Raw genomic sequence first — 20733 nt, 5'->3', positions numbered from 1 at the left:
GCTAGGATAGACTGGCAAATGATACTTAAAGGATCGACAGTGGATAGGCAATGACAGACATTTATAGATTACATGGATGAATTTCAACAATTGTACATCGCGGTCTGGAGTAAAAATAAAACGGGGAAGGTAGCTCAACCGTGGCTAACAAGGGAAATTAGGGATAGTGTTAAATCCAAGGAAGAGGCATATAAATTGGTGAGAAAAAGCAGCAAACCTGAGGACTGGGAGAAATTTAGAATTCAGCACAGGAGGACAAAGGGTTTAATTAGGAGGGGGAAAAGAGAGTATGAGAGGAAGCTTGCAGGGAACATAAAAACTGACTGCAAAAGCTTCTATAGATATGTGAAGAGAAAAAGATTAGTGAAGACTAACGTAGGTCCTTTGCAGTCAGAATCAGGTGAATTTATAATGGGGAACAAAGAAATGGCAGACCAATTGAACAAATACTTTGGATCTGTCTTCACTAAGGAAGACACAAATAACCTTCCGGAAAAACTAGGGGTTCGAGGGTCTAGCGAAAAGGAGGAACTGAAGGAAATCCTTATTAGTCAGGAAATTATGTTAGGGAAATTGATGGGATTGAAGGCCGATAAATCCCCAGGGGCTGATAGGCTGCATCCCAGAGTACTTAAGGAAGTGGCCGTAGAAATAGTGGATGCATTGGTGATCATTTTCCAACATTCTATTGACACTGGATCAGTTCCTATGGACTGGAGGGTAGCTAATGTAACACACATTTTAAAAAAGGAGGGAGAGAGAAAACGGGGAATTATAGTCCGGTTAGCCTGACATCGGTGGTGGGGAAAATGTTGGAATCAATTATTAAAGATGAAATAGCAGCGCATTTGGAAAGCAGCGACAGGATCGGTCCAAGTCAGCAAGGATTTATGATGGGAAAATCATGCTTGACAAATCAAGAATTTTTTGAGGATGTAACTTGTAGAGTGGACAAGGGAGAACCAGTGGATGTGGTGTATTTAGACTTTCAAAAGGTTTTTGACAAGGTCCCACACAAGAGATTGGTGTGCAAAATTAAAGCACATGGTATTGGGAGTAATGTATTGACGTGGATAGAGAATGGTTGGCAGACAGGAAGCAGAGAGTCGGAATAAACGGGTCCTTTTCAGAATGGCAGGCAGTGACCAGTGGGGTGCCGCAGGGTTCAGTGCTGGAACCTCAGCTATTTACAATATACATCAATGATTTAGATGAAGGAATTGAATGTAATATCTCCAAGTTTGCAGATGACACTAAGCTGGGTGGTGGTGTGAGCTGTGAGGAGGATGCTAAGAGGCTGCAGGGTGACTTGGACAGGTTAGGTGAGTGGGCAAATGCCTTGCAGATGCAGTATAATGTTGATAAATGTGAGATTATCCACTTTAGTGGCAAAAACAGGACGACAGAATATTATCTGAATGGTGACAGATTAGGAAAAGGGGAGGTGCAACGGGACCTAGGTGTCATTGAAGTTTGGCATGCAGGTACAGCAGGCAGTGAAGAAGGCAACTGGCATGTTGGCCTTCATAGCTAGAGGATTTGAGTATAGGAGCAGGGAGGTCTTACTGCAGTTGTACAGAGCCTTGGTGAGGCCACACCTGGAATATTGTGTTCAGTTTTGGTCTCCTAATCTGAGGAAAGACGTTCTTGCTTTTGGGGGAGTACAGCGAATGTTCACCAGATTGATTCCCGGGATGGCAGGACTGACATATGAGGAGAGACTGGATCAACTGGACTTGTATCCATTGGAGTATAGAAGAATGAGTTGGGATCTCATAGAAACGTATAAAATTCTGACGAGATTGGACAGGTTAGAATGTTCCCGTTGCTGGGGATTTCCAGAACCAGGGGTCACAGTCTAAGAATAAGGGGTAAGCCATTTAGGACCGAGATAAGGAGAAACTTGTTCACTCAGAGTGGTTAACCTGTGGAATTCTCTACCGCAGAAAGTTGTTGGGGCCAGTTCGTTAGATATATTCAAAAGGGAGTTCAATACGGCTCTTACGGCCAAAGGGATCAAGGGGTATGGAGAGAAAGCAGGATAGGGATATTGAGGTTGAATGATCAGCCATGATCTTATTGAATGCGGTGCAGGCTCGAGGGGCCGAATGGCCTGCTCCTGCACCTAATTTCAATGTTTCTATGTCTATGTAATTACTTTATGGTTTCAGGGAAAACGGCAGACAAAGTATTGAATTGCATTAGTAGAGAGGCAGAATGCAATTCAAAAGAAGTAATATTGGTACTGATTAGACTAGATTCGGAGTACCATTAGGAAGGATATTTCTGCTCGAGAAAGAGCAGCATAAAGATGAACAGGATTCTCAACCATGACTGAGGAACCAAAATTATGAGGAAAGGTTCTTGTTGGAAAAGATTTCTCGTTCGCTTAATAGTAGTTGACAAAATTTTGAAGGGACTTGATAAAATTGACCAGACAAATTGTACTTAATGACAAAGGATACAAAAATGAGGGAAAATAAATTAGAAAAATGTGAAAATTAGGATCAAAACAATGGGGTAGAGTTTCCTCTAGGCTGTGCTGCATTCCAGTGCAATTCACCCAAACCAGCACAAAAGATCAAGTAATTTCCAGCGCAAATCAAGTTTCCGTGACCTTTTGCGCTAGTTTAAAAAACATTGCGCCGGAAGCCCGCCCTGCTCACAAAACTGGCCACGGTCCCAGAGCGAATGAATCACTATAGCGAGTTTCTGCTAATTGGGTCCATTTGTGGGCCTTTGAGGAGGTTCTTAAAATTCAACTGCCTTTTGGAGGGCGCAAGGGCACTAATAGCACCTTTTTAAAAGATTTAAAATGTTTTTTTTTAAAAATGTAATAAGGAACTGACTACTATACACCAATGAAACTTGTAAATGGTTCTGTACAATTTTTTAAGTCATTTTCAGTTTTTTAAAATCAAATTACTCAGTGGACTAAACACTCCGATTAAAAATGCTTATTTTGCGATAAGCTCATTTTTAGCTGTACTGTATTAATAAAACTGCACCAAGTACATATATCAAGGAGCATTCTTTAAACCAAAAAAAATTATGTTATTAAACATTGCCAGAATGCGCTGGTTCATGGAAGATTTTACGTTTGGTGATATGCAAATGAGTGCTGTATTGAAGGGCTTCCTGTGTTTAATACAAAATTTGATACCTACACATGGCCTGCACTAAGACATGAGAAAACCTAGAAATATTCTAGGAACAAGTGAGTTGTGGGTCAATAGAATGAAAAGGTAGCACCATACTTATGTTGTGAAAGAGAACAATTCAACTATGTCAACAGTGAGAATAAAAAAAATCTGAGGGGCATGTGAAGGGAAGATCATGTGGGTCTGGATAGGCTACTATACCCATGTCATACAGAATACAATATGCGAGGAGTGCCATTTATCCAACTATTGGAAGTAGGGTTTGAATAACCTTACAGAATATGACCATTTTTATATTAAGTACAGGGATCCCAACTACAAGACTCGCAACTCAGCATCCACAAATAAAGGAAGAAGTATGCTAAGAATTGCTACTTGACCTTACTATATACAAATGGTTTGGGGATGTTATATATAGCCCGTTTTAATATTGTGAAACCTAGTGAAAGAAATGTAAAAATAAAATTCACACCTTGAAGAAAACACTTGGTAATTTAAAGTGAGGTGTAAAATGTATTGACTATTTTTAAAGAATGATTTAAACTTACTAAGCTATGATATTGGTGAACATGTATTACATACCCTTTATATAAAGAGGCAATAGAATAATGTTTTGTTTACAAACATTTATAGGATTAGTCTAGTAACTAATACAGGAATGATTGTGTTTTCCTACTTCAGTGGATAGACAGCAGAAAAAATACAAATCCAGGAGCACGTCTTGGCAAGCCTCACAAAAATTCAATTAAATTTGGATGATCTATACCTTGGACCCTCCAAATCCAAAGTGTGAATTTATCTGAATGCTCATCTCCAATGAGAATGCTTCTTACCATAAATTATATGAACTGTAGTCTGAAGAAATAGCAGTAATGTCAACAGGAATTGCTGGATAGCATGCTTGAATAATCATTGTCCAGAAAGTAAATATAGAACACAGCTATTCCAAGCATCCTTGAAATTGCACAATGTATTCTGGTAAATTTAAACTAATTTAATAAATTTAATGTTCAATTAGACAGCAGTTCTATCATGAATAAACAGTAAAACACAGCAAGTGTCTGAATCTTACACTGCATGCATATTCCTTGATGTTTGTTCGCCCTCACATTCAGTGCAATTTAAGTTGATTGACCTGTTGCACCCCTCACAGACTGTATTCTTAAGATCCATTAGCGTATTGGTTAGATCAGGGTTCAAGTCCTCTTGAAGACAATTGGTCCTGGACACCGCCTGAAGTTTATACATTGGAAAAAAAAGTGTTATAACTGGGCTATTTCTGTGGAGAAAATAAAAAGGCTAAAGTGAACATTAATTTGCAAATTAAACTTGCTTAAGACTTTTGGAGCTGGGGAGGAGACATTGGGAGTAATTTTCATCTTCACCATTTGGACAGTAAACTGGTGGGATGGATAATCAGCCCATTATAGGAACCACCTGATTTTCATGTCCATTGATTGCACTCTGTCAGTTTACCACCCAAGCGATGAAGGTGAAAATAATCCCCATTTTCTCGAGTCTCAAGCTTTTTGAAAAGCTCCCTACTGATGTACTTGGTTTTAAACCTCTCGAAGCCTAAAACCAAAAATCAACATCATATGAAATGGCCTGCTACAGTGACACAATTGCCACAGAACCTCTAACAAAATTCCAATGAAAATGTACACAGCTCTTAATCTGTTGCTTCAGTGTGGCACTTACTTCATGATCTGACTTAAACCTATTGCAGACTGATACTGTTTCAACCAGAATCAATGTGATGCCTGCTTCCTGGAGATTTATACTTCTCAGCATAAAATGTTAACCATTCTTGGACAAAAGGAGACTAAAGAATGTTAATTTTTGAATGTTGTTGTCAAGAAGATGGAAACTACTCTTCAGTGATTTTTCATTAAGATCCAATTTCATCTGATATCTATGTATTACATTCTCTTCCAAATGCTACTGAAAATTTAACTTGTGGCTGTAAAGTGTATCCATAGCTGTTAAAATTGTACTACTCTGATCACATGCAGTACTCAAAAAAATCAATCATCGCGGTCGAGGGAGGGAGAGATAGAGATATATCTATGTATTTTCCATGTGTTGAATGTTCAATTTGAGAACAGTAATTTGCCCATTGTGTTGGAAGCTTTGCCTAGGTACTGACACAACATCTTATTATCTCTAGCAGTGGATTGGAAAACAGCAATACTGCAAATGCAGTCACAAACTACATAATAAGAACATAAACAAATAGAAGCAGGAGTAGGCCATATGCCCATTGAACCTGCTCCGCCATTCAACAACAACAACTTGTATTTATATAGAGTCTTTAATCTAGTAAAACATCCCAAGGCGTTTCACAGAAGTGTTACAAGATTTTTTTTTTGAATTGCACTGAGCCACAAGAAGAAATTAAGGGAGTTGACCAAAAGCTTGGTCAGAGGTAGGTTTTAAGGAGCATCTTAAAGGAGGAAAGAGAGGTAGAAAGGCAGTGAGGTTTAGGGAGGGAATTCCAGAGTTCAGGGCCTAGGCAACAGAAGGCTCGGCCACCAATGGTTGAGCGATTATAATCAGAGGTGTTCAAGAGGGAAGAATTAGAGGTGCGCAGACATCTCGGGGGCGGGGGGTGGGTGGTTGTGGGGCTGGAGGAGATTACACATAGAGAGGGGCGAGACCATGGAGGGATTTGAAAACCAGGATGAGAATTTTGAAATTGAGACATTGCTTAACCGGGAGCCAATGTAGATCAGCGAGTACAGGGGTGATGGGTGAACGGGACTTGGTGCATGTTAGGACACGGGTAGCCGAGTTTTGGATGACCTCAAGTTTATGTAGCTCCTCAGGGTATAAAAGTCAACAGTTTTTCAGAGCACAGAGTGATTTGCACAGAGAGGTCTTAAAGGGAGTGGAGTTAAACAGAGTGGTTTATTTGGGAATTTGGAAAGAGTGGGAATTCGGAGAAGAGGAGGAAGATTAAAATCAATTAAAAAAAAGTAAAAATAGATAAGTGATATTTCACTAGCTGCTGAGTTGGTCAGTTTTTCTCTCTTTTCTTGGGCATTGGTTTAAATTAAGATCTGGGATTATAACCTAAATGTTCAAAACTTCAAATCTTAACTAATTTAATACATTAGAGGTGGCAGGGCAGGTGGTGTGTTTCTGTTGTTGCACGTGGGAGCTGGTGGAGACTATTGACGTCCACGCGACCACATCTGCGGCATGTGTTCACAGCTCGAGGAACCTCGGCTCCGTGTTGATGAGCTGGAATCCGAGCTGTGGACACTGAGACATCAGGGAGGGGGAGAGTTACCTGGACGCTGTGTTCCAGGAGGCAGTCACACCAATTAGATTAATTATCTCAAATTTGGTCTATTGTCAGCGACAGGAAGGTGTGACTACGAGCGAGGCAGGTATGAGGCCCCAGGATATAGTCATGGAGGAGCCTCGGCCCTTGTTCTTGTCCAACAGTGACGAGATTCTTGCTCCCTGTGTGGACAAGAGCAAGGACTGCAGGGTGGATGAGCAAACTGACCACAGCACCATGGTACAGGGGACCATTCAAGTGGGGGGATTAAAAATAAATGTTGTAGTGGTAGGGGACAGTATCATTAGGGGGATAGATACGGTTCTCCGCAGCTGAGAGCGTGAGTCCTGAAGGCTATGTTGCCTGTCTGGTGCCAAGGTTAAGGACATCTCCTCTGGGCTGGAGAGAAACTTGGAGTGGGAGGGGGAAGATCCAGTTGTCGTGGTCCACGTAGATACCAACGAAAGAGGTTCTGCTGAGGGAGTATGAGCAGCTAGGGATTAAATTAAAAAGCAGAATCACAAGGGTAATAATCTCTGGATTACTACCTGAGCCACGAGCAAATTTGCATAGGGTAAATAGGATCAGAGAGATGAATGCGTGGCTCAAAGATTGGTGTGGGAGGAATGGGTTTTAATTCATAGGGCACTGGCACCAGTACTGGGATAAGAGGGAGCTGTTCCGTCAGGACGGACTTCACTTGAACCAGGCTGGGGTCAGTGCCTGGTGAATCTAATAACTAGGGCTGTAGATAGGGCTTTAAACTAAATAGTGGGTGGGGGAGGGGGAGGAGGGGGAGGAGGGGGAGGAGAGGGATCTGGTGATTGGAAATTTAAAAAGTCAAAGAGAAATGAGAAGACAAAAGTGCAGAGTAGCGATAGAGGTAATGATAACCAGAGTGGGACAAGTAGGGACAGAGCGTATACACAAGACAAAACTAAAAGCCTATATCTGAACGCAAGAAGCATTCGTCATAAGATAGATGAGTTGACGGCACAAATAGAAATAAATGGGTATGCTCTGATTGCCAATACAGAGACATGGTTGCAAGGTGACCAAGGCTGGGAACTAAATATTCAGGGGCATTTGTCATTTCGTAAGGATAGGCAGAAAGGAAATGGAGGTGGGATAGCTCTTTAATAAAGGATGAGATCAGTGCTGTAGTAAGAAATGACATTGGCTCAGAAGATCAGGATGTAGATTCAGTTTGGGTGGAGATAAGAAGTAATAAGGGAAATAAGTCACTGGTGGGAGTGGCCTACAGTCCCCCAAACTGTAGCCACTCTGTGGCACAGAGTATAAATCAAGAAATAATAAAGGTACAGCAATAATCATGGGTGATTTTAATCTTCATATTGATTGGACAAATCAAATTAGCAATGGTAACCTTGAGGAAGATTTCAGAGTGTATTCGGGATGGTTTCTTGGAACAATACGTTGTGAAACCAACCAGGGAGCAAATTATTTTAGATCTGGTAATGTGTAACAAGTCTGGATTAATTAATGATCTTGTAGTGAAGGATCCTCTTGGGAAGAGTGATCATAACATGGTAGAATTTCAAATTCAGTTTGAGAGTGAGAAAGCTAGGTCTCAAACTAGTGTCCTGAACCTAAATAAAGGTAAGTACAAAGGTATGAAGGCCAAGCTGGTTAAAGTGGACAGGGAAAATATATTACAGGGAAATGCTGTGGCAAACATTTAAGGAGATATTTCATAATTCTCAGCAAAGATTTATTCCAGTGAGAAAGAAAGACTCAAAGAGAAGGATGAACCATCCCTGGCTAACTAAGGAAGTAAAGGATGGTATCAAATTGAAAACAAAGGCATACAATATTGCGAAGAACAGTGGAGCGCCAGAGGATTGGGACATTTTTAGAAACCAGCAAAAGATAACTAAAAAAAGGATAAAGAAAGAGAAGATAGCATGTGAGAGCAAACTAGCTTCTACAGGTATATAAAAAGGAAGAGGGTAGCTAAAATAAACATTGGTCCCTTAGAGGATGGGACTGGAGAATTAATAATGGGAAACAGGAAAACGACAGAGACTTTGAACAAATGTTTTGTATCGGTCTTCACGGTAGAGGACACTAAAAACGTCCCAATAATTGATAATCAAGGAGCTACTGCGGGGGTGGGGGTGGGGGGGGACTTAAAACAATCACTTTCACTAATGGGACTAAAGGTGGACACGTCCATTGGACCTAATGGCATGTATCCTAGGGTCTTAAAAGAATTGGCTACAGAGATAGTGGATGCATTGGTTGTAATCTACCAAAATTCCCTGAATTCTGGAGAAGTCCCAGCAGTTTGGAAAACCGCAAATTTAACGTCCCTATTTTAAAAAGGAGGGAGACAGAAAGCAGGAAACCATAGACCAGTTTACCTAACATCTGTCATTGGGAAAATGCTGGAGTCCATCATTAAGGACATCGCCACAGGACATTTAGAAAATCATAATGCAATCAAGCAGAGTCAGCATGGTTTTATGAAAGGGAAATCATGTTTGATAAATCTGCTGGAGTTCTTTGAGGATGTAACGAGCAGAGTTAATAAAAGAGAACCAGTTCAAGTCGTATATTCGGATTTCCAGAAAGCATTGAATAAAGTGCCACACAAAAGGCTACTGCACAATATAAAAGCTCACGGGGTTGGGAGTAATATATTAGTGTGGATAGAGGATTGGCTAACTAACAGAAAACAGAGTATTGGGATAAATGGGTCATTTTCAGGTTGGCAAACTGTAACGTGGGGTGCGTCAACTATTTACAATCTATATTAATGACTTGGATGAAGGGACCGAGTGTAATGTAGCCAAGTTTGCTGATGATACAAAGATAGGTGGGAGGATGTGAGGATGACGCAAAGAATCTGCAAAGGGATATAGATAGGCTTAGTGAGTGGGCAAAAATTTGGCAGATGATGTGGGAAAATGTGAGGTTATCCACTTTTGTAGGAAAAATAAAAAAGCTAATTATTATTTAAATGCGGAGAAATTAAAAAATGCTGTAGTACAGAGGGATCTGGGGGTTCTTGTGCATGAAACACAAAAAGTTAGCATGCTGGTACAACAAATAATCAGGAAGGCAAATGGATTGCTGGCCTTTATTGCAAAGGGGATGGAGTATAAAAATAGGGAAGTCCTGCTCCAACTGTACAGGGCTTTGCTAAGACCACACCTGGAGTATTGCGTACAGTTTTGGTCTCCTTATTTAAGGAAGGATATACTTGCATTGGAGGCAGTTCAGAGAAGGTTCACGAGGTTGATTCCTGAGATGAATGAGTGATCATAGCATGATTGAATTTCAAATTCAGATGGAGGGTGAGAAAGTTGGATCTCTAATCAGCGTACTAAGCTTAAATAAAGGAGACTATGATGGTATGAGGGCAGAGTTGGCTAAAGTGGACTGGGAAAATAGGTTAAAGTGTAGGACAGTTGATGAACAGTGGTGTACATTTAAGGAGATATTTCACAACTCTCAAGAAAAATATATTCCAGTGAGGAGGAAAGGATGTAAGAGAAAAGATAGCCACCTGTGGCTAACTAAAGAAATAAAGGACGGTATCCAATTAAAAACAAGGGCATACAAAGTGGCCAAAACTAGTGGGAGGACAGAAGACTGGGAAGCTTTTAAAAGCCAGCAAAGAATGACTAAAAAAATGATTAAGAAAGGGAAGATAGACAATTAAAGTAAACTAGCACAAAATATAAAAACAGATAATAGGTATATAAAAAGGAAAAGAGTGGCTAAAGTAAATGTTGGTCCCTTAGAGGACAAGACCAGGGAATTAGTAATGGGGAACATGGAGATGACAGAAGCTCTGAATAAATATTTTGTATCAGTCTTTACGGTAGAGGACACTAACAATATTCCAACACTGGATAGTCAAGAGGCTATAGGGGGGGAGGAACTTAACACAATCAAAATCACAATCACTAAGGAGGTGGTACTCAGTAGGATAATGGGACTAAAGGCAGATAAATCCTCTGGACCTGATGGCTTGAACCCTAGGGTCTTAAGACAAGTAGCGGCAGGGATTGTGGATGCATTGGTTGTAATTTACCAAAATTCCCTGGATTCTGGGGAGGTCCCAGCAGATTGTAAAACTGCAAATGTAACGCCAATGTTGGGGAAGTCCAGAACCAGGGGTCACAGTCTGAGGATAAGGGGTAAGCCATTTAGGACCGAGATGAGGAGAAACTTCTTCACCCAGAGAGTGGTGAACCTGTGGAATTCTCTACCACAGAAAGTAGTTGAGGCCAATTCACTAAATATATTCAAAAGGGAGTTAGATGAAGTCCTTACTACTCGGGGGATCAAGGGTTATGGCGAGAAAGCAGGAAGGGGGTACTGAAGTTTCATGTTCAGCCATGAACTCATTGAATGGCGGTGCAGGCTAGAAGGGCTGAATGGCCTACTCCTGCACCTATTTTCTATGTTTCTATGTTTCTATGCCCCTATTTAAAAAAGGAGGCAGACAAAAAGCAGGAAACTATAGATCAGTTAGCCTAACATCTGTGGTTGGGAAAATGTTGGAGTCCATTATTAAAGAAGCAGAAGCAGGACATTTGGAAAAGCTTAATTCGGTCAGGCAGAGTCAGCATGGATTTATGAAGGGGAAGTCATGTTTGACAAATTTGCTGGAATTTTTGAGGATGTAACGAACAGGGTGGATAAAGGGGAACCAGTGGATGTGGTGTATTTGGACTTCCAGAAGGCATTTGACAAGGTGCCACATAAAAGGTGCACAAGATAAAAGTTCACGGGGTTGGGGGTAATATATTAGCATGGATAGAGGATTGGCTAACAAACTGAAAGCAGAGAGTTGGGATAAATAGTTCATTCTCTGGATGGCAACCAGTAACCAGTGGGGTGCCGCAGAGATCAGTGCTGGGACTCCAACTATTTACAATCTATATTAACGACTTGGAAGAAGGGACTGAGTGTAATGTAGCCAAGTTTCTGATGATACACAGAGGGGAGGAAAAGCAATGTGTGAGGAGGACATAAAAAATCTGCAAAAGAACATAGACAGGCTAAGTGAGTGGGCAAAAATTTGGCCGATGGAGTATAATGTTGGAAAGTGTGAGGTCATGCATTTTTGGCAGAAAAAAATCAAAGAGCAAGTTATTATTTAAAAGGAGAAAAATTGCAAAGTGCTGTAATACAGTGGGACCTGGGGGTACTTGTGCATGAAACACAAAAGGATAGTGTGCAAGTACAGCAAGTGATCAGGAAGGCCAATGGAATCTTGGCCTTTATTGCAAAGGGGATGGAGTATAAAAGCAGGGAAGTCTTGCTACAGTTATACAAGGTATTGGTGAGACCACAACTGGAATACTGCGTGCAGTTTTGGTTTCCATATTTACGAAAGAATATACTTGCTTTGGAGGCAGTTCAGAGAAAGTTCACTAGGTTGATTCCGGAGATGAGGGGGTTGACTTATGAGGAAAGGTTGAGTAGGTTGGGCCTCTACTCATTGGAATTCAGAAGAATGGAAGATGATCTTATCGAAACGTATAAGGTTATGAGGGGGCTTGACAAGGTGGATGCAGAGAGGATGTTTCCACTGATGGGGAGACTTGAATTAGAGGGCATGATCTTAGAATAAGGGGCCACCCATTTAAAACTGAGACGAGGAGAAATTTCTTCTCTCAGAGGGTTGTAAATCTGTGGAATTCTCTGCCTGAGAGAGCTGTGGAAGCTGGGACATTGAATAAATTTAAGACAGAAGTAGACAGTTTCTTAATATATTCAAAAAGGAGTTAGATGTAGTCCTTACTACAAGGGGGATCAAGGGGTATGGCGAGAAAGCAGGAACGGGGTACTGAAGTTGCATGTTCAGCCATGAACTCATTGAATGGCGGTGCAGGCTCGAAGGGCCGAATGGCCTACTCCTGCACCTATTTTCTATGTTTCTATCTATGATAAGGGGATAAGGGGTTACGGGGCGCGGGCAGAGAAGTGGAGCTGAGTCCTTGATCAGATCAGCTATGATCTTATTGAATGGCGGAGCAGGCTCGAGGGGCTGTATGGTCTACTCCTGTTCCTATTTCTTACGTTCTTATGAAGGGGTTCTCATATGAAGAAAAGTTGAGCAGGTTGGGTCTATACTCCTTGGAGTTTAGAAGAATGTGAGGTGATCTTATTGAAACATATAAGGGGCTCAATTTTCCCCAATTATCTGTGCCGTTTTTTTTTGCCGGTAAATTAAAATCTCCAAGTTCCCCCAAAGTTTCTGCGCTAGTATAATTCACTTAGGCAGGATTTTTTTAGGCTACGATTTTTTTTACCTCATTGGGGGCGTAATCTGCCACGCGCGCCAATTCTAGCCATTTAAGCTAACTTGGCCAGCTCCAATTTACTCCAATTTTTCTTAGGACGGCGTATGTGACCACTCTGGAAAAACCTTCTGGGCAGTTAACAAAATCGGCGCAGGTAAGGGAATTAGCGCAGCAGATGCAGTTCCACGGCCTGGACAGCAGCAGTGGAGAGGAGAGAGGGGAGAGGGGAGGCGGGAGGCCTTTCGGCCAGGGTTAGGAGCAGCAACCAGCACCAGCAGGGGAGGGAAGCCTTTCGGCCTGAGTTAGAAGCAGCATCCGGCACCGGGAGGAGGGAGGAGGGAGGCGCTTCGGCTAGGGCTAGCAGCGGCAACCGGCATCGGGAGGGTGAGGCCCTTCGGCCTGGGCAAGCAGTGGTAACCGGCACCGACACCGGGATGGGAGGGAAGCCTTTCGGCCAGGGTTAAGAGCAGTACCTGGAGGCCTTTCAGCCTGGGTTAGGAGCGGCACCGGGCTTTTGGCATAAACACTTCAATAATTTAGACTTTTGGCATAAACACTTGAATAATTTAATGATGGAATGCTGCTGCAAGGTGCTTGTGCAGGTTGCTGTGAGCTGTCCAGAATGTGTTGTATGTTGCACTTTCCAGCCTCACCCCGCAGTGTCCCTCGTTACACTGGCATTCCGATCTTTTTGGTGCAGATCTTAGGCTTCATCTCCAAAGCTAAAGGACAGACTAGGCAGCACCAAAATGAACAATTCAAACGGGGAAAGTCGGATGATTTTTTTTTTGCCGTAGTTGGGACCCCCAAAAAACAGGGGTAACTCTTCAAGTACGCCAAAAAACGGCCTTGGGAAAAATTGAGCCCAAGATTCTGAGAGAGCTTGACAGAGTAGATGCAGAGAGGCGGTTTCCCCTCATGGGAGAATCTAGAACTATGGGGCATAGTTTCAGAATAAGGGGTCGCCCATTTAAAACAGAAGTGAGGAGGAATTTCTTCTCTCAGAGGGTCGTGAATCTTTGGAATTCTCTATCCCAGAGAGCTGTAGAGGCTGGGTCATTGAATATATTTAAGGCGGAGATAGACAGATTTTTGAATGATAAGAGAATCAAGGGTTATGGGGAGTGGGTGGGAAAGTGGAGTCGAGGCCAGGATCAGATCAGCCATGATCTTATTGAAAGGCGCAGCAGACTTGAGGGGCCAAATGGTCCAATCCTGCTCCTATTTATTATGTTCTTATGTATGTAGGGTAGAATGTGGGAGGCCAGCCAGGAGTGGATTTCAATAGTCAACAAAGGCATGGTTGAGGATTTCAGCAGCAGATGAGCTGAGGCAAGGGCAGAGATGGGCGATGTTACAGAGGGAAATAGGCGGTCTTAGTTATGCCGTGGATGTGTGGTCAGATGCTCATTTCAGGGTCAAATATGACACCTAGGTTGCAAACAGTGTGATTTAACCTCAGACAGATGTTTGGGAGAGGGATGGAGTCAGTGGCTGGGAACGGAGTTTGTGGCGGGGACCAAAAACAATGGCTTTGGTCTTCCCCATATTTAATTGGAGAAAATTTCTGCTCATCCAGTATTGGACGTTGGACAAGCAGTCTGACAATTTAGAGACCATGGAGGGGTCGAGAGAAGTGGTAAAGGTCGAGCTGGGTGTCATCAGAATACATGTGGAAACTGAAGCTGTGTTTTCGGATGATGTTGCCAAAGGGCAGCATATAGATGAGAAATAGGAGGGGGCCATGGATAGATCCTTGGGGGAATGCGATATCATGGCTGAACTTGTACATCAACTACATTTTCCACCCGATCCCCATATCCCTTGATTCCCTTAGTGTCCAAAAATCTATTGACCTTAGCCTTGAATATACTCATCGACTGAGCATCCTCTGGGGTAGAGAATTCCAAAGATTCACAACCCTTTGAGTGAAGAAATTTCTCTTCATCTCAGTCCTAAATGGCTGACTCCTTTTTCTGAGACTGTGAACCATACCTAGTTCTCGACTGCCCAGTATCCTCCCAGCATCTACCCTGTCAAGCCCTGTAAGAATTTTATACATTACCTCTCATTCTACTAAATTAGTGAGAATATAAGCCTAATCTTCTCAATCTCTCCTCATTGGACGGCTCTCTCATCCCAGGAATCAACCGAGTGAACCTTTGTTGCACCGCCTCTAAGGCAATTATGTCCTTCCTCAGATAAGGAGATCAAAATAGTCCACCGTTCTCCAGGTGTGGTCTCACCAAGGCCTTATCCAATTGCAGCAAGACTTCCTTACTCGTATACGCCAATCCCCTTGCAATAAAGGTTACATACCATTTGCCTTCCTAATTGCTTGCTGCACCTGCATGTTAACTTTCTGTGATTCGTGTACAAGGACCTCCAAATCCCTCTGAATACCAACATTTGCCAGTCTCTCTTCTTTTTTAAAATATTCTGCTTTTCCACTCTTCCTACCAAAATGGATAATTTCACACTTCCCCATATTATACACTATCTGCCACCTTCTTGTCCAGTCACTTAACTGGTCAGTATCCCTTTGCAGCCTCTTTGCATCCTCCTCACAGCTTAATTTTCACCTACCTTTGTAACGTCAGTAAATTTGGATATACCACATTTGGTCCCCTCATCTAAGTCATTGATACAGATTGTAAATAGCAAGAGCCCAAGCACTGATCCGTACAGCACTCCACTAGTTGCACCCTGCTATCTTGAAACTGATCAGTTTATTCCTACTCTCTGTTTTCTAATCAATCCTCAATCCATGCTAATATATTACCCCCAATCCCATGAGCCCTTTTTAAGAGGATTAAATTACTATTGTGGAAATTCAGGAAACAGCCACATGCCGGTGTATTTCTTTAAACACCAATTACAAATACTTCTGAATTAGTCACATGTCACAGAGACACTGCTTGGATTTACAGCACCTGAAATCAAAACTGGTTAGGCTTTATCTCTTTCTCATTCTTCTTAAAGTAGGCGATAGCACTATAAATATCTTGCCCTGCAACCTACTGTAAAAATTAAACTGTAATGAACGCTTTAAATGACGTCTGAACAAATTGTCCTTCCTTGTATATGGATACAGAATTTTCTGCAACGGTTATATTGGCAACAGATCCCATCAGTTAGACCATTGTGCACCACAGTGCGATCCTCCAGTGGTGCATTTATATCAAAATTTAATGGGCAGCTGATTAGAACAAACTGTAGCGAGCTTAGCAGTGAATCACAAGCAGCGCAGTCAATGGCCAAAGTAACTCATTGCGACCTAATGCTACTCAACCCCAAAGTATTTAAGATGGATATTCAAAGGTTGAACCGATGGACAGAAACAAGCACAAATTTGCATTAGAGAGAACTGGTTCACCTTAACAGCTGTTTTTATATCATGGAACAGTAACCGCCCCAGCCTAGCCCACCCCGTCCCATTGAGGTTGTGTGAACAATGTAGAAACCACAGCTTTTAGTCTTCAGCTGTTCAAGAAATCTGTAATATAAGAATATAGGAATATAAGAAATAGGAGCAGGAGTAGGCCATATGGCCCCTCGAGCCTGCTCCACCATTTAATACGATCATGGTTGATCCGATCATGGACTCAGGTCCACTTCCCTGCCTGCTCCTCATAACCCCTTATTCCCTTATCGTTTAAGAAACTGTCTACATCTGTCTTAAATTTATTCAATGTCCCAGCGAATTCCACAGATCCACAACCCTCTGAGAGAAAAAATTTCTCCTCGTCTCAGTTTTAAATGGGCGGCCCTTTATTCTAAGATTATGGCCTCTAGTTCTAGTCTCCCCTATTAGTGGAAACATCCTCTCTGCATCCACCTTGTCAAGCACCTTCATAATGTTATACGTTTCGATAAGATCATCTCTCAATCTTCTGAATTCCAATGAGTAGAGACCCAACGTACTCAACCTTTCCTCATAAGTCAACCCCCTCATCTCCGGAATCAACCTTGTGAACCTTCTGTGAACTGCCTCCAAAGCAAGTATATCCTTTCATAAATATGGAAACCAAAACTGCACTCAGTATTCCGGGTGTGGCCTCACCAATACCCTGTACAACTGTAGCAAGACTACCCTGCTTTTATACTCCATCCCCTTTGCAATAAAGGCCAAGATTCCATTGGCCTTCCTGATCATTTGCTGTACCTGCATACTAATCTTTTGTGTTTCATGCACAAGTACTCCCAGGTCCCGCTGTACTGCAGCACTTTGCAATTTGTCTCCTTTTAAATAATAACTTGCTCTTTGATTTTTTTCTGCCTAAGTGCATAACCTCACACTTTCCAACATTATACTCCATCTGCCAAATTTTTGCCCACTCACTTAGCCTGTCTATGTCCTTTTGCAGATTTTTTGTGTCCACCTCACACATTGCTTTTCCTCCCCTCTGTGTATCATCAGCAAACTTGGCTACGTTACACTCAGTCCCTTCTTCCAAGTCATTAATATAGGTTGTAAATAGTTGGATTCTCAGCATTGATCTCTGCGACACCCTACTGGTTACTGATTGCCAACCCGAGAATGAACCATTTATCCCGACTCTCTGCTTTCTGTTAGTTAGCCAATCCTCTATCCATGCTAATATATTACCCCCAACCACGTGAACTTTTATCTTGTGCAGTAACCTTTTATGTGGCACCTTGTCAGTTGCCTTCTGGAAGTCCAAATACACCACATCCATTGGTTCCCCTTTATCCACCCTGTTTGTTACTTCCTCAAAGAATTCCAGCAAAATTGTCAAACATGACTTCCCCTTCATAAATCCATGCTGACTCTGCCTGACTGAATTTTGCTTTTCCAAATGTCCTGCTACTGCTTCTTTAATAATGGACTCCAACATCTTCCCAACCACAGATGTTAGGCTAACTGGTCTATAGTTTCCTGCTTTTTGTCTGTCTCCTTTTTTTAAATAGGGGCGTTACATTTGCAGTTTTCCAATCTGCTGGGACTTCCCCAGAATCCAGGGAATTTTGGTAAATTACAACCAATGCATCCACAATCCCTGCCACAACTTCTCTTAAGACCCTAGGGTGCAAGCCATCGGGTCCAGGGGATTTATCTGTGTTACTTCAGACTTGCTACTTAAAGAATATTGGACACAGTCAACTAAACATTATATTCAGACTAAAGAGATCTCCATGGCATTCTCACCTGACAAAGAACGTTTATTTTGATCCAGTCAACTTGCAAATTGTTTTGGCCCAAATAGACCAACTAGGTTTTGGACAGCAACTAATTGACTTTGTTGGTGTCATTTCTACTAACACTGCCTTTTAGCTGGTTGTTTAATTATTCACACTTCGGAAAGCAAGCCAGATAGGAAGGCTCTTTGTTCCACCCTCAATTGAATAGTTATTTCTTTTGTTGTCAGTGAACCTCAGACAGATGTGGTCCTGGGAAGAAAGCCACAGCTGCAAAGTGCACTTCAGGTGTTGATGATTAATGTTTACTACAATTCAGATTAATTCTCGCATTGTTCATTGATATAAGCAATTGATCGCTTTGTCTAATTTTCAATTTGGTTTGGATTCCCCGAATAGCCAAACTGCATCATCGAACGTCAACTCCTTCCCAGGCTTGTGGCCAACTATTTTCTCAGTTGATCAACAAGACAAAAAGAGGTTTCACCAAGCTTTTTGGTCAGTGCAATTGCATGGCAGGACAGGAATAAAACTGGAGAAATGGCAGAGCTTGCAGCCTGCTCCATTACCAGAGTCAGGGTCCCTACTGCCACCATGTAAAGAAAAGTGGAAGGTGAAAGATCTGAGAGCTGAGCCTTCTGGATCCACGCGCCTTTAAACTGCTACCCCAACAGGACCAGTCCAACACAGACAGATGAAGAGCACTAGGTATCCTCATAAGGGATAGGATAGAAGAGTTATCTGTCGCAAAATTATGGTCCTGAAATATAAAAATGCATTTATTACATAGATTATAAAAGATGAACACTTACAGAGGAGAGGCATCCTGATAATGGTCGGGCAGATGATGGATGAACACAAGCTGGAGGGGAATAGACTCGAGCATTTGAATACTGACAAGGATTAGTACTAAAACCTGGACCTTGGATTTCCTTTTAAAAAGAAATTATACAAAATTACAATAGGTTAGCAATATATACTTAAAAAAAAAGTAAACATATTTTTTACAATATATTACTAAATATCAGCATTTGATTGAGTTTGACAATACTGCATTTTTACTAATATGAAAACAAGTAAAAGGATATTGGATTAAAAAGGGAAAGAGACAAATAAGGGATACATTTTCCCATTGGAACCTTGCAACTGAACATTACAAGATGGACAAAATAGTCTGAGTTGATCTGCTTTCTGATTTTCCATGTGACAATGCTACTTGTCTTTGCTCAGTGTCTCCTTCAGTGGCACAGCCAAGTTCAAGGACTCACCATTATAGACATAGAAGACATAGACATAGACATAGAAAATAGGTGCAGGAGTAGGCCATTTGGCCCTTCGAGCCTGCACCACCATTCAATAAGATCATGGCTGATCATTCACCTCAGTACCCCTTTCCTGCTTTCTCTCCATACCCCTTGATCTCTTTAGCCGTAAGGGCCATATCTAACTCCCTCTTGAATATATCCAACGAACTGGCATCAACAACTCTGCGGTAGAGAATTCCACAGGTTAACAACTCTCTGAGTGAAGAAGTTTCTCCTCATCTCGGTCCTAAATGGCTTACCCCTTATCCTTAGACTGTGACCCCTGGTTCTGGACTTCCCCAACATCGGGAACATTCTTCTGCATCTATCTTGTCCAGTCCCGTCAGAAATTTTTTTTGCTTCTATGAGATCCCCTCTCATCCTTCTAAACTCCAGTGAATACAGGCCCAGTCGATCCAGTCTCTACTCATATGTCAATCCTGCCATCCCAGGAATCAGCCTGGTGAACCTTCGCTGCACTCCCTCAATCGAAAGAAACGTCCTTCCTCAGATTAGGAGAACAAAACTGAACACAATATTCCAGGTGAGGTCTCACCAAGGACTCCCTGCTCTTATACTCAAATCCCCTAGCTATGAAGGCCAACATGCCATTTGCCTTCTTCATCGCCTGCTGTACCTGCATGCCGACTTTCAATGACTGATGTACCATGATACCCAGGTCTCACTGCACCTCCCCTTTTCCTAATCTGCCGCCATTCAGATAATATTCTGTCTTCGTGTTTTTGCCACCAAAGTGGATAGCCTCACATTTATCCACATTATACTGCATCTGCCATGCATTTGCCCACTCACCTAACCTGTCCAAGTCACCCTGCAGCCTCTTAGCATCCTCCTCACAGCTCACACCGCCACCCAGCTTAGTGTCATCTGCAAACTTGGAGATATTACACTCAATTCCTTCATCTAAATCATTAATGTATATTGTAAATAGCTGGGGTCCCAGTACTGAGCCCTGCGGCACCCCACTAGTCACTGCCTGCCATTCTGAAAAGGACCCGTTTATCTCGACTCTCTGCTTCCTGTCTGCCAACCAGTTCTCTATCCACGTCAATATATTACTCCCAATACCACGTGCTTTAATTTTGCACACCAATCTCTTGTGTGTGACCTTGTCAAAAGCCATTTGAAAGTACAATACACCACATCCACTGGTTCTCCCTTGTCCACTCTACTAGTTACATCCTCAAAAAATTCTAGAAGATTTGTCAAACATGATTTCCCTTTCATAAATCCATGCTGACTTGGACCGATCCTATCACTGCTTTTCAAATTCGCTGCTATTTCATCTTTAATAATTGATTCCAACATTTCCCCCATTGATGTCAGGCTAACCGGTCTATAATTCCCCATTTTCTCTCTCCCTCCTTTTTAAAAAAGTGATGTTATATTAGCTACCCTCCAGTCCATAGGAACTGATGCAGAATCGATAGACTGTTGGAAAATGATCACCAATGCATCCACTACTTCTAGGGCCACTTTCTTAAGTACTCTGGGATGCAGATTATCAGGCCCTG

General features: G+C 42.0%; 1 protein-coding gene across 4 annotated transcripts in view; it reads right to left on the bottom strand.

Moving 5' to 3' along the window:
• Positions 1 to 20733, bottom strand: part of LOC139244536 (coiled-coil domain-containing protein 158-like) — a 319231-nt gene that overhangs the window by 35523 nt on the left and 262975 nt on the right. For all 4 annotated transcript variants that reach the window (XM_070871035.1, XM_070871037.1, XM_070871039.1 and 1 more), the window contains 2 exons: positions 18707 to 18826; positions 4234 to 4394 (listed from right to left, as the gene is read on the bottom strand). In XM_070871035.1, coding sequence (XP_070727136.1) covers positions 4234 to 4394; positions 18707 to 18826 — 281 coding nt within the window. The remainder of the gene's footprint in view (positions 1 to 4233; positions 4395 to 18706; positions 18827 to 20733) is intronic.

The sequence above is a fragment of the Pristiophorus japonicus genome, chromosome 2, assembly GCF_044704955.1.
Source record: "Pristiophorus japonicus isolate sPriJap1 chromosome 2, sPriJap1.hap1, whole genome shotgun sequence".
Lineage (NCBI taxonomy): Eukaryota > Metazoa > Chordata > Chondrichthyes > Pristiophoridae > Pristiophorus > Pristiophorus japonicus.
The sequence above is the reverse complement of the archived record's forward strand: the minus strand, read 5'-3'. Positions and strand labels throughout refer to the sequence as shown.